This window comes from Lissotriton helveticus, chromosome 1_1, assembly GCF_964261635.1.
Source record: "Lissotriton helveticus chromosome 1_1, aLisHel1.1, whole genome shotgun sequence".
Classification (NCBI taxonomy): Eukaryota; Metazoa; Chordata; class Amphibia; order Caudata; family Salamandridae; genus Lissotriton; species Lissotriton helveticus.
In genome coordinates this window covers 1,362,493,264-1,362,508,275 of record NC_136057.1, presented here as the reverse complement: position 1 = coordinate 1,362,508,275, position 15,012 = coordinate 1,362,493,264, and the positions used below count along the sequence as shown (strand labels likewise).

Below are 15,012 nucleotides of genomic sequence, written 5' to 3'. Positions count from 1 at the left end.
TTTTTTTGTTCCCCATCTGCTGACATTCTCCAAGACGAAGACCTCCGTAGCCGATAAGAGCTAGGGTCACTGAAGACCTAGCAACGTGTGACTGGCATAGAGTTGATTGGTTGCAGTAGAAGTAATGGTACACCGTTTTGAGGAACCGGCACTGTGATTGTTTCCTATGGCCAGAGTCGAAGAGTTGTAGCTGGACCTAAATTAGCTCAAAGAAACATATCCTTGTCTGATGGAGGAAAAAAACAATCTAAGGTGAAGTCGCTGCCCCTGTGCATGTGGACAAAGGGTGGAGTCGCACCAAAGCTGTGAATTGAATCTTCATTGAAGGAAAACAACTTGTAAAGCTCAAGGCTAGGTGACAGGAGTATGCAAAGCATGTGTATCTACAGCCACACGTGCTGTAAATACTTTTTCAACGAGTGGCTAAAAAGGTCTAAGAACAATTCTGTTGAAAAATATGGAATTATTAACTGCCCTCAGTGGAGCACGAGTGCATCACTTCTGGAGGTGGAAAAAAGCAGTTATACACTGGCACAAGGTTACCTATGTAATTTTTAAGCTTATCGGTAGAGATTTGATGACTTTCAGTTAAGAGAGTACCTAGGAGTGGTAATTGCTTTCCCAAAATTAATTTATACATCAAGGATGTACATGTATTTGGTCAAAAACACAATTATGGGTGTTAAATAGTGCAGGAAGATTCTAAGTGATATGCTCTGTAGCAGGAATTCAATAAAAAATACTATTTAAATTTTCACAAAATTCAGTGCGTAAGGACTAGTGGCTGTTTGGGGGGTGGGGGTTGACAGTCAAGAGTCAGGGCAGCACAAACTCACTTAGCTGCCCGAGGAGGAATGGTGAAGTAGAAGAGATGGAGAGTTAAATAAAATGGAGGCTGCCAACGTGTGTACGTGGCATGAGAATTTGTATATGCATATGCTCTCCTAGCAATAAAAAATGGATAATTAAGAAAAAAAACGTTCAACACTGGGGTACCAAAGTTGGAAATAGAAAATTATTTGTCCCTAAAAGGAGGACATTCTTGAAAAATTGTGTCTTTTGTAGACTCAGGCAGACCTTTAAACCTGTACTATATGGTTTGACATGGTATGTTTCTAGAAAGACATACTATACTTGTAAATCTTTAAGAGATGCACGTAACAACAAGTTTATGTATCAAGCAAACATTAGTTCTGCTGTATAACAGTTAGTATGCGTATTTAAAATCAATTGCTAGTTGGTGATAATGCCCACAAAATGTTTAGGTCACCTTTGTATAATGGCAGACGTCAGAAAGATTTAATTTGATACCAAGCATTAAACTCATTATTTATGGAAATGCAGTATCTGTTGACGCATTGTGAAGTGGTTACATTCAATTCCCTATTTTAAGGAAAACAATTACGATGTATGTTAATGACTTTGTTCCACTCCTCTAGACTTGAGCCCATTGGCGGTGGAACTGCATCACTTTATCCATTTTTCACTCATGACGATTGAGGATGGCACATAGGTCTCTTCCACGTAAGGGTGTTGTCATGGTTTCCGCTATTCGCAATTTAATGTCGGTCTCGTTGTGGCCTAGTTGATGTAATGTGTGACGAGATCATTAGCTACTTTACATTGTATTCTGCTTCAGTGTTACCCTATTTGTATTTTTATTTTTGTATTGTTTTTTCCAAGGTAGATGAGGCCATAAGGTCACCAAGTACAGTATATCCCTCAAGTTGAGTTACAATTCGAATACTAAGTCAGGGATATGGTCATTGTGTCTGCAATCTTTAGATTTAATGTGAAGTCATAAGAACTGCTATCGCACTTGCGAGCTGTGATCTGTAGTATTCCCCAGCAATTTGGTATTGTAGTGTCATAGAGTTAGCATTTAAAGTGTCTTAAGTTCAGGCCAGTTATGTGAGTAAACAATTGTGGGACTTCAGTGAGGCTGCTGGGTCTTAAGATATGCCAGTGGCTTTCTTTATCTGACTACACAGATTTCATTGGCCAAACCGACCTACAGCAGCTCCGTCCTTCAATTTAAACAGTATCTGTAGGCTTGTGCTGCAGACCATACAACCATTTTAGGGGTTACAGAGCTCGTGCAGATATGGACTAGAAGCCATCAAATATGTCTTGTAGGAGAATGCTTCAGACTGCACAGATATTTCTCAAGTAATCCAGTTCTTAAAGGCTAGGGCTTCAGACACCACATTTATTCTACAAATCTCTTAGAGGCTCAGTTGCATATGGTGGTGCAATCCATCTGGCTTCTGAGCTGTCAAATGGCTCATGAAACAGAATTTTTCCTGTACAGATTGCCAGGCACTAATAAGAGATCGATTTCTCAGATAAAAAATCTTTAGGGCTGAGGCACTAGCCATCACAGCTGAAGCCTTTGAGCTATTGCTCAGGTGACACAGATATTATAAACTCGGCCTTTAAACAGCAGAGCTATCAGTCCAGTTCCACCAATCTCACCGGTGTAGGCCCTGGCGAGAAAGACTATTCCCCCAGTAACAGTCCAGATCCTCAGGCAGCAGAACCCGTCCCTCAGATTACACACCTCACAGGCTTCAGTGAGCACCACGATACCTTGGCTTCTAGACATCAGGCCTTGTATACAAAACCAACCCCTTAACGAACATATAGCATACTTGTGAAGGGCTTGAAGCTGTCCCTTGGATTACTGAGGTATTAAGAGTGTCCAGCATCAGCAGAGATACCCCCTCAGCTTAAAAGGACTTTACGGGGCCAGGTCGTGGTCAGTGCAGTTATTTCTCGGACTGCACAGATCATACAAGTTAAGGCCCTGGCAGAGCAACTCCTTAGGTCACAGAAATATTAGAGTTTGGTGTTAGGCAGCAAAGTTATTGGTCAAGATTTGCAGATGTGTTCTGACAGTTTGTGCCTGAAGTGATCACTGCTTTGTCTTTCATATTGTATAATAAATCGTGAACACTATATTGCCAGTACTCCCAGTAACCCTATTTTCCCTCTCCTGTAGGTGGTGACTGCTGACCACATTCAGCTCATGGTTCCCTTGGTGGTGGAGCGAAACTTATGGTCCTGTGTTCTCGGTGAGGAGACGATCTTGAATTTGCCTGGCTTCTGCTTGGTTCGGCGGGAGAACCTCGAGTATTTCCCTCGAGGGAGCAGCTACTGGGATCGCTGTGTGATTGGTGGCTACTTATCACCCAAGGTGGTGGTGGAAAACTTTGAGAAGCTGGTGGCAGGGTCTATTAACTGGCCAGCTATTGGCAGTGTCTTGGACTATGTCATACGGCCTGTTGTGCCTTCAGAGACCCTGTCCTTAGAGGTGCAATATGAAGAAAACCGCTGCCTCATCATTGATTTCTTGCCCTGCGTGGCCCTAGGGGAACGTCTACTGGTGGCTCAGCCCCATCGCTTCCCACAATATGACTCCATGTGGCGACTAAGCTTGCGATCGGCAGAGACGGCACGGCTGCGTGCCTTGGATCAGCAGGATGCAGGCTGCCGCTGTATTTGTCTCAAGATCCTCAAAGCTGCTTGCAAACGCCACCCAATACTCTCTAGGCTAACGTCTTCGCAGCTTACCAATGTGATCTTGCAAACAGGTGAACCAGAGCCTAGCTGGGCCCAGGAAGCCTTGGCTGACCGCTTCCTGCAGGTGCTGCGACATCTGGTTGATTGCTTGGAGCGGGGTGTGTTGGCCTCTGTGCTGGAGCCACAAATAAACCTGCTCTCAGAGTTGTCTGCTGCAGAGGTAGATGAGCTGGGCTATACCCTCTACTGCGCCCTATCCGAACCGGAGGTGTTGCTAAGAACTGACCCATGATTAGAAGTTGCCTGAAGTGTGTGGTTGCATGAGATGTGGCCCTTCTACTGTCTTTAGGACATACAGAGTATCTTGAAAGGCCAGATATTTGCTTCTCCAAAGAATGTAGTGGGAGAACCCGTATATCAGTTGGACAGTCTACATGAATTTTTACCCTATCTATGGCAGAGCCTTGATTATTCTGCTGAAAAAATGAACTTTTGAACCTACATGGAGTGACTGTTCTTTGAGTATTTGTTTTTAGACAAACAGTGGGTTTTGTTACCTGCCAGTCTTCCAGCTGTGGAGTAGGGCCCTCTAGTTTAGCCACTTAATCCCATGTCTGTTTGATTCATTTGTATGTTATGGGTTAAAGGTAAACCTATTTCTTTCCAGTCATCAACACCTTTCTTTACTCAACCTTGAGACATCTTGCGGTCTTCTCTGAGCTTATATAGCTGTGTTTGTGGTCTATCTTGATGCCAGTTCTTTTCTCTACTTAGACTTTCTTTACCATTCATTACTCCTGTAGGACTAGAGAGAAATACAGAATAGAAGAACTAGAGGACTACTGGAGTGTTATTGCAACAGCACATCCATGAAGTGTTTCCCTGGTACAGTCCCATTTAGGCATTCTAGCCTTTCCCTACCAAAGAAACCCCAAAAATATTTTACAGTTGTGTTTTGTTTCTTACCACGCCACTTTGTCTTCCTGCATACAGGATAGGTATTCGGCCTATTGTCTAGCCAGACCTTGCTGTCCCCCAGGCCTTCCTATGCTTTCTCCACACTGCCTAACGAATGCCAGATGGTGTATTAGGGAGAAAGAAAACCTGTACTCTGCTCCAAGGCATCGTTCTCTTATCCCTCCATCACTCTCAAAGGTGCCTGTTGTTTGTTTTTTGTTTAAAAATTCACAATTGTTTGGGTGGATTTTGTGGTGCTGTTATCCAGGGACCAACTGAGCAAGCAACAACAAGGGATCTACTGATAGAGCCTAGTTAAACCATTTTTGCCCTAAAAGTCAATCCCTCTCTTTTAAAAAAAAAAAATATATATATATATATCTTCACTACCTTTGCCCTGGAATTGAAGACGCACTCCCTGGTGGATGGTTACAAAACCATTTATTGCAAGAACTCGGCATGTCACTCAGAGTAAAATCCGCCTGATGCGTTTCGGGACGTCACATCCCTTCCTCATAGGCCGTGCTGCGCAGTCTCAGTGATACTAGCCCCCATTATATGCCGTTCAAATAAAGATGTTTTCCCTCTCAGGTGAGTATTTGTCCAAAATAAAGCATTATGGGGCTAGTAGTACAACTGTATCGTAAATTCCTCTAGAGGAAATTGTGACTGCTGCAGTTCATTTCACGATGTTTTAAAACCCTCCAGTGGGCCTCGGGGTTTCATCCGAATTCAATTGAGCTTCCATCATGCCGCTATCACCACCCGGAATAATTCCAGGCTCAGCGGACCCCCAACCATTTTTTCTCCCGGGGAGGTGCAGTCTTCCGTGGCCGGAACCGCCGCAAGTTACATCTTCACTACCTTTGCCCTGGAATTGAAGACGCACTCCCTGGTGCATGTTTACAAAACCATTTATTGCAAGAAATCGTCATGGCACTGCGAGTAAAATCCGCCAGACGCGTTTCGGAACGTCACATTCCTTCCTCATAGGCCGTGCTGCGCAGTCTCAGTGATATTAGCCCCCATTATATGCCATTCAATTAAAGATGTTTTCCGTCTCAGGGGAGTATTTGTCCAAAATAAAGCATTATGGGGCTAGTAGTACAACCTGTACCGTAAATTCCTCTAGTGGAAACTGACCGCTGCAGTTCATTTCACGGTGTTTTAAAACCCTCCAGTGGGCCTTTCCAGGCTCAGCGGACTCCCAACCATTTTTATTCGTGGCATTATTCACGGAACCCACTGAAGGGAGAGAATCGGAATTGCACCTACTTCAACTCCCAGCATGAACATTTCTTCGTCACTCACCGAGAGGCCCACTGGAGGGCAATCTTTATAAAAGCATGCAGGTGAGAGAAAAGAAGGTGTAATTATTCGTGAACTGCCAGCAAAGCCTTTGAGAAAGGAGCATGTTGCTCTAAAACGCGTCAGGTGGTTTATTAATCTGGAAAGGAAATGCCGATTTTGGATATTAAAAGTTCTGCTGAACTATCCACAGTGCGTGCGTCTTCAATTTCAGGGTATAGTGTTTTGAATTAAATATGTAGGATATTCCAGTGGCAGGTTGGAAAACTCTGCCACAGTGTTTAATCTTAGGCTACATAAGTCGTAGGCAGGGTGGTAGTTTCAACCGGCCCGTGCTGCAGGCACTGTAGAATGTAAACAAGCACGTCAAGTTAAAGGATGATGATCTTGTCTAGTCCAGACAGTAAAGTCACAGTCTATTGTGGGCAGATGAGAAAGGACTGCAATAAAAGTCTCTTTCTGAGAAGATAAAACCTACTATGAACAAAACCATTGTTGATTCTCTCAAACAAGTGTTGTTGTTTGTCATTTTGGCACCCCAGTGGACAGTGGTTTGAAGCCAGAAACCATTTAGTTGAAGTTAAGCTTTAGTCTGCTTTTGTATACCTACTTGCGGACCTCCAGTACAGGATGCCTCAACTTAGATGCTGAAGAAAATCTGTTACATCCATGATGTCTGTGTCTTGTTGATGTACTTGTGGAAGTAGAGTCCAACTAATGGAAGAAGACGTGGGCAGTGTTTGTTTTTTGTTTACAAAATTTTAACAAGAAGGTGTCCTCAGGGCTTCTACACAAGAGATAACAGCATGGCTCTCCATGAGCAAAGTTGAGATGGTTGGTGTCTATCATCTCTAAGAGCATTGTGGTCAAAGGTGATGGTGTAGTCCACAAAATCAAAGGCTGCTGATTTAGAACTCATTTAATCAGGACACCAGCACAAAACATTAGCAGCCATGAGTGAGCAATGACCGTGTAAGGAATGTTCCCTAGTGCAGTTTCACAAACTTGTCACTGATGTGACTCTCATTTCAGTAATCCTAGAACTATAATGCTGAAAGCCAGCCTCATCCATTTTCAACATTATTATTTTTGACTTATTGTACAGTGATCTGACTGCGCATGGTAATCCTGCCCCCCCCCCTTCCTGCATAACTCAACTGTTTCCTCACCCCTGTCCTTGAAAATGTGTGCTCCAGAAGGCGATATTGTTCATGAGAAGTGAAAGGATCTTCCTCATTTGGTTTCCTCTGCACCCAAAGACGTGACCTCCAGTAACTTAAATCTTTTGTCAATTACACCATATCCCACCCCGTTTGGGTATTTTCTGGCACACAAAGTGGGTTCCCTTTTTTCATCGTGTTCTAATCGTTTTAAAGTAGAAATGCCTTTTTCTAGTTCAACATGATTATTTTGACTGCCTGTTCTTTGACTTTTTTCCATTCATAGACTTATCTCTAGCAGTGTTCTTTCAAGTCTGGGCAATTATTTTATTGTTATTTTCGTGTCAGATTACTGCTCTTTAATTTCTGTTCCTTTATCAAAATAAATGTATTTTTGTTCAATTCGAATTCGAACTACCGATGCACAGTGCTTGCCTGCCCAGCTTTTGGTCTGGTCTTGCTTTCCGGAGGAGTCTGTACATTAAGAGAGTTATAGACTATTATCATCTGGGATGAGGATGTGGCCTAACAGCTAGAGCAGTTGATCTCTAAGCTCGGGAACCGGGTTCGAGTCACAGCAGGGGGGTTCAACATCCTGTGATTCTGGGCAAATCACTTAATCTCCCTGTGCCTAAAAAAATGAATGTGTCCGTCTGTAACACAACTGGTGCTCATTTAAAGCTCTCTGATACCTTTTGGTTGTGTTTGTGCTATATAAAACAAAACAAAAAAAACGCATTGGCAAAGCCAGAAGCGCAGCCTTGTGGCTTTGATAATGCTTTTTTTTTTGCTGATACGGTTGAGAAACTAGATACCCAGCATGACCCGTCGTGTACTGGCGCAAATGTAAATTCAAAAATATTTAAAGTGTGCTCGTTTTTTAAACTTTTTTTAAACACATTAGTTTTAGGGCACTGAGCTTGGCAGGTTCTATGGAAAATAATTTACAAGTCATTAGAAACAGAAAACTTCACAGAGTAGTTGCAGCAGGAAGAACTGTGCACATATTGTAAGCTGCTACAGAAATACCTTGCTATGCTTCAAGGGGAGGATACAAGTCGGTCGATCAAACGGATGGGGAAAAAGCTATACTTGAGCGGATGGACAATCGCAAAGAGTAAGAAAGCTATTGATTAAAAAGCAAGCAAATGAGATTGAACAGAAAGGCCACAAATGATAAGCTATGGGTTGGCTCAAAGCCATCTGTTAGTATTGGTATAGTACACAATATATCATTAGACATTAGACCTATAAAGGCAATACCTTTACAAAATAAAATAATAAAGCCTATGCATTTGGAGCTTGTGGTGACACTTTGAGAAGCGTGAATATTCCAGCAAAGGCATACCAAAAGTAGTTGTCATAGGAGGCCTTTGGGTGGCTATTCAATGTGGGCCGTAGCCCTGGAGGTCATGGTCGATATTTGCCCAATAAGTTTAATTTAAAATAACTTTGTGGTGCCGCTGTATGTTAAGATGATTGTCAAAGTTCAGGGCCTCTAGCCAGTCTCTGAGGTCTTTAGTGAAAGCTTCAGTCTGGTGTTGGGCAAGTGAAGACTTCAGTCTGGTGTTGGGCAAGTGAAGATTGTATGTTGAAAATAGCCAGTCATTATGTCAGTTTATGCTCCAACCATTAGGACTGAGATATCAAGGGACAGCTTAACCCAGGAGAGAGCTTCAATTTGCCTGTTCTATACATTTCCTTGAACCCACTGAGGTACGTGGTGGACAGAAATCCAAACAACCCCATAGTGTTGATAAATGTATTTGCCTTTAATAATGTTTCTTTATTATGGGTAGGTATTGTTAGATGGAGAATTTACTTCCATAGAACAAAAGTTGACCACCATCTGTGTCCTTAAATGGCAGTCTAATCTTTAACAGTTGTCTAGCATGGGTGCCATTCTATTGTTGGACAGACACTTCTTCAGTAGGGGGACTCTAAAATGGGAAGTTACCTACCTATAACAATAACCTGTGCATTTCATATGCAGCCACTTGACACGGGTACTGCTTATCCAGTTGAGAAATGGCAAGGGTTTTACGCAGTTTTTGCACAGTCACTTAGTACGGGCCCTATGCAGTTTACGTAGTGGCCCTATGCAGTTTATGCACAACCTGGTTCAGGTTATGGAGTCTGAATAATTTAATTACAGCCAAATAAAGAGCAAGAATAAAGAACCATTTTCTCTGCTTTTGTTTACAGTCTGTTGAATGTCATGGTTATGGATGCTGATCGGAGGGCAGGGATAGCGCATTGTGTATTCATGACTAGTTTGTGTAAACCAGGGTGCAGTAACAAGGTACTCGTACCCAATCCAATCAGAAAATGGAGTCTTTTGTGTAGCTCTGCCTTCTATCCTCGGCTTTTGGAATGTGGCACTTTCAGGTATCAACAGTCCGTTTCACAGGTCGCTTAAGTGAAATCTCTTGTTTCTCATAAGCTCAGTATTTCGTCAGAGAGCTGGGGTGTCCCCTTCCTGCCTCCTCACACAGAGCAAGCACCTCACTCAGGGAGTTCAGCCTAGGTACATTTGACTCTGTATTCTGCACCGCTCTATCTAGTCTCTGCCACAGGTGTCCATTTTATATGCTTGTTCGCATGACTCATGACCCACTGTGTGTTACATGTACAGGGATAAAAATAAAAGCTAAATGTACCTATATAAACCGGTTGTATTCTTTTGTCTACCACTATTTACCCATTTCCAGAGTGGGTTGAGATAAATAAAGAGTAAAGCTCTCACTTTCATAGGCTAAGAAAATGTCTTTCCAGCTGAAAGGATCTATTTATAATCTTTATACCCCTTCAGACTGCAACAGAATGAAAATTTGCCTAGATTAAGTGAAGGTAAGTTTCAATTCTATTAAGGTTACGGAGGCGAGGATTATGCTTAATTCTCTCTTCGCCTTAATCGGTAACACAACAGCAGCCCATTAAAGCCTAAAATGACTTTTCCCAGTACACTTAGGGGAAAAACACTAAACCAGAAAATCCATAGTCCTTTCACAGTGTTCTTGATCAAGCTCCACAAAGTCCTCTGTCACTGTTATCTCCTCCTCTTACTTCGGGCGAATCATGCCCACAGGTTTATTCAGGAGTCTTGTTTCGACCCATCATATCCTGTAAAGAGACATCACATCAATAACAGACCTACCCTACCTCTGGATAACAGAGCTAATTAGACAATCAGAATAGACTAATCGTTTAAGCAGATAAGACAAGATCAAATAACAGCATATCATAACCATGCATGTGGAATGGAAAACCGACTACTCACACCAGTACGGGTGGGTCTGTGTCTGATTAGAGTGCTGGGTGGGATAATCCTCGCCTCCATGTCTTTCGCCTTAATAGAATTGAAAATTACCTTCACTTAAGCTAGGCAAATTTTCTTTCTATATCAGGACCAGAGGCAAGGATTATGCTATTTCAAAGCTTACTTGCCACCACTTGATCCACGTTCACTACAGGTTTGAAGTAAAACCTCTTATGTGGAATCCAGCGACCAATCTGCTGCACGCATAAGGTTTTCCAGATGTGCCCCCAGGCTAAAAGCTTTTGAGCTCAATGTCCCCACTAGCCGAATTTGCTACAAAAACCTTTGTATTGATACCCACCTCCTGCACCACCCATCTAACCCGGCAGGCTACTGTGGGAGAGGTAACTCCCCATACTGTTTCCTGAGAGCAATAAGGAGCTGTCTTTAGCCCAGAAGGCGGACCTCCTCCGTTATCCTCTCGTATACTTTAAGGCATTTGACCACACATAATTTGGAAGAGTCAGTGAAAGCAGGATAAGAAATTGTGCGAGTGTTTGATTTTGTGAGCCTACTCAGGGTAAAAGTCACTCCCCGTCGGGGGAAAAAACCCTGCCCGTTAGGTCCAAAGCCCGCACATAAGAGACCCTTGAGCACGATGCAAGGCACAGCAACATTGCTAATTTAGCAGAAATCTCTTTCCGAGACAAGGATTTTCTCGTTTGCCATGACAAAAAGAGGTTCAAAACCAAACTAACATGCCAGAGTGCTTCACAGCGGGATTCAGGGGGAGGGATAACCAAATCCTGCTAAGCAACCTATAGATATAAGTGTGTTTGTCGACAGGCGTGCCTTAAAATAGGGGCATGGCCCACAGACATGGCAGAACTAACGGCATGGATTGACCGCTATGCCAGCCCTTCTTCCGTCAAGCTCGAAAGGAAATTGAGGATTTGCATACATCAGATCCCACAGGATCCACTTCTCTTTGCAGACACCAACATACCCATCTCGACCAGGATGAACGGTAACGCTTTGTTATGCTATCTGCTCATGCTCTGGATAAGAGGAATTCAGTGTGGCACGAAAGGACTGGGAGCGTCCATCTTTGCCTGTAATCTGCCATGCCATGAGATGTAACAAACCATCTGACACCAGCCGATGTGGTTCGTTGACCGGATTCCTCAGAATGTGAGGAAAGTGGCGGAGTCGGATTGGAGAAGCCCAAGAAAGTTCCAGAAGAACTGAAAACCATACTTGAGACCTCCGGACAGACATTACCAGGACTAAGTCCGCCTTTTGCCTGCAGACCTGAGCCGCTCCCCTGGTGATCATCGAGAAGGGTGGGGGGGGGGGAGCAAACTCCTCCTGACTCCAATTCTGAAGAAACGCGGCCTTCGCCAGGGGGTCCGACCTCCAGCTGAAGAAACATGTCAGCTGGTATTTGAGGCAGAAAGCAAACAGATCCCGTAAGAACAGACTCCACCTGTTGGACAACTGCAGAAAAATTTGAGGGTCCAGCTCCCAAATGCTGGAGTTCCGCAGGTGCCGAGTGCGCCAGTCTGCCACTGATTCTCCTAACCCAGAATATACTTCTCCATTACCGACACCTGATTGTCCAGGCAGAAGTTCGAAAAGTTTTTTGCTATATTTGTGAGGGCACAGGGGTGCCCTCACCACTACTGGCCCTGCAGTGCTACTCCAAGCAAATCTGAAGAAAACTGAACCGAAACGATACTGACTCATCCCTCACGCTGAGCGTCAACTGGGCAATCAATGTCAGGCCTTCGTGGTGCACGTTTGAAATCCTGATGTGGGAGACGCGCACCACGGGCCAAAATGCCTCGGCGCCCCCTGCAGCATTCTCTATGGGAGAGTGGACCACACCGTGGCTGTGTTGAGGGACGAAGTCACATCAGGAGTTCACTAGCAGTCCTGCCACCAACAAAATAAAGCACAGTAAGGATCTGAAAAGAAAGGAACAATGCGTGGATCTGTGCTACATGAGACAAAGCACCATAAACTTTTGAGATCGCATAGCAAAACCACAGTAATTGGACTGTATAATCAAGGAGGAAGGAAGGGACACTTAACTGGCTGCTGAGCAGCGAAGAAAGAGGAGGAGCAGACTGTGACAGAGGACTTTGTGAAGCATGATCAAGAACACTGTGTAAGGACTATGGATTTTCTTGTGTAGTTTTTTTCCCCTAGGTTTTCTGGGAAAAGTAGTTTATGGCTTTAAGGGGCTGCTGTTATGTGTTACTGATTAAAGAGAAGAGAGAATTAAGCATAATCCTCGCCTCCTGTCCTGAAACAGAATTCATATGTTTCTAATATGGACAGTGGCCCAACAACAAGGCAGAAGCTGCAACACAGCTGGAAAAAAATTTGGCAAATGCTTTGACTTCCCAATATCTAAAAGTGAAATGGGGTGTGTGCGTGCACATGGAAAGGAAACCCATCACAATAGGTAAAGAAAGGCTTCTTATTTGTTATATTAGATCTCTACAGAGGGTATTCTCTCTGAATATATAATCAGTAGAATATCTGCATGTGGGCGGAACCCCTGGGATCATGCATATGCATGGAGGATTTCTAATATTTATGAATATTATTAAAGAGCCTATGATGGAGAAGAAAAAGTTATTTGTCGGTAGCACCAGATTTCCATCTTGGTTACCTTATTAACCCCCTTCGCTGCTAGGCCTTCCCCATACCCCCGCCCCCCTGTGCTAAGCCTTTTTTTGGCTATTTGGTGTAGTGCGTGCTTAGGCCCCTGTAACGTTTTGACCACAAAAGGTATCCACGCCATTTTTGCGCCCTTTTCTTCCAACATCATGGGGATTCTAAATGTACCCAGGGTTTGTGGATTCCCTTGGAGGGGTCCCATAAATCAGCCAAAATACAGCAAGCTTTTGGGTTTTTTCGGAAAATGGGAAAAACGGGCTACAAATAAAAGCGTCTGGGTTTTTCCCTGCGTATGTTATCAAAAAAGGGTTTGTGGGGCTGAAATCACCATTTCCCCAGCTTTTAGGGAATGACAGACTTTTGTCAGAAAACCGCCATTTTATACACAGTTTTGCCATTTTTCTGGGTCATAGCCTATTTTTGCTATTTTTTGTGCTTTCAACCTCCTTTCAGTTAATGGTAAAAATGAGTGTGAAAGCAATAAGGGATCCTGGAAAGCTATACATTTTAGAAAAGTAGACAGAATTCTGAATTGAAGTCAGCAAGGGGCCATTTGTGTGGATCCATCAAGGTTTCTTTATAGAAACTAACAGTTAAATATTGGAAACATTGAAAATTAGTTGAAAAAAGCAACCTTTTGTGTCAACGTTTTCACCTGTAACTTTTTGCAATTATAACAGCTCTTTGAAAGCAGTATACTGTTACATCCGCTGGACCTTCCTGGTTGTGAGGATATATAGGACTTGTAGGTTCACCAAGAACCAGACGAACCCAGAGTCAAAAACTGAGTAGCAATTTGTAATTGCTTTGTATTATGTACTGGGTATATTGCAATTATTGTGTGAAAATGTATACATGGAAAAATCGGTATGAAAGATACCTATGTATTTCTGAAATGGGAACAAATTATAGAGTTTAGAAACAGTACATATTCGCACATTTTCAAAATTGGGAATACTCATAGTAGCATGAGAATTATTGGTAATTTTTCAAAATGACTTCTTTTTTACACAATGTCATTTGGAAGGCAGAAATGCATAAAAAATCAATAGGTATTAACAGTTGCTTTACAAATCTGAATTACCCTAAGTCTCCCGATAAAAATGGTTTCTCACTTGTGTGGGTAGGCATAGTGTCCACAACCGGAAAGGACTCAAAACCCAACGTGAACACACCACATTTTCACAATGAAAATGTACTCTTTTTTTAGCGGTGTGTAGCTGTCGTTTTTAAACCCTAGCTCTGTCGGCACCTAGGGAAACCTAGCAAACCTATACATTTCTGAAAACTAGACACCCAGGGGAATCCAGGATGGGGTGACTTGACTGCCTCCCACCAGGTTTTGTTACCCAGAATCCCATGCAAACCTAAAAAATTGTCAAAAAAGCCAAATTTTCCCCATATTTCTGTGGTGGAAAGTTCTGGAATCTGCGTGGATCCACAAATTTCTACCCACCCGCGTTCCCCAAAGTCTTACGAGTAAAACGGTACCTCACTTGTGTGGGTCGGCCTAGTGCCCGCAACAGGGAACGGCGCAAAACGCAACGTGGTCACAACTCAATTTCGTAGTGAAAAATAACCCTTTTTTTGCAAAGTGCCTAGCTGTACTTTTTTAACCCCAGCTCTGCCGGCACCTTGGGAAAACTAGCAAAGCTATACATTTTTGAAAACTAGACTCCCAGGGGAATCCAGGATGGGGTGACTTGACTGCCTCACACCAGGTTCTGTTACCCAGAATCCCTTGCAAACCTAAAAAATGTTTTTAAAAAAAACACATTTTCCCCACATATCTGTGGTGGAAAGTTCTGGAATCTGCGTGGATCCAGAAATTTCGACCCACCCCGCGTTCCCCAAAGTCTTACGAGAAAAATGGTACCTCACTTGTGTGGGTCGCCCTAGTGCCTGCCACAGGAAACTGTGCAAAACGCAACGTGGTCACACCTCAATTTCACAGTGAAAAATGACCCTTTTTTGGCAAAGTGCCTAGCTGTCGTTTTTGAACCCTAGCTCTGCCGGCACCTAGAGAAACCTACCAAACACACATTTCCGGAAAGTAGACACCCAGGGGCTTCCAAGGAGGTATGGCTTGCATGGATCCCCCAACGTTTCCTTACCCAG

General features: G+C 43.3%; 1 protein-coding gene across 1 annotated transcript in view; it reads left to right on the top strand.

Moving 5' to 3' along the window:
* The window catches only part of MIEF1 (mitochondrial elongation factor 1), a 65,790-nt gene extending 56,174 nt beyond the window's left edge, over window positions 1-9,616 (top strand). The window contains exon 4 of the mRNA XM_078683429.1: window positions 3,002-9,616. Coding sequence (XP_078539555.1) covers window positions 3,002-3,814 — 813 coding nt within the window. The 3' untranslated portion in view covers window positions 3,815-9,616. The remainder of the gene's footprint in view (window positions 1-3,001) is intronic.
* Window positions 9,617-15,012: the final 5,396 nt, after the last annotated feature.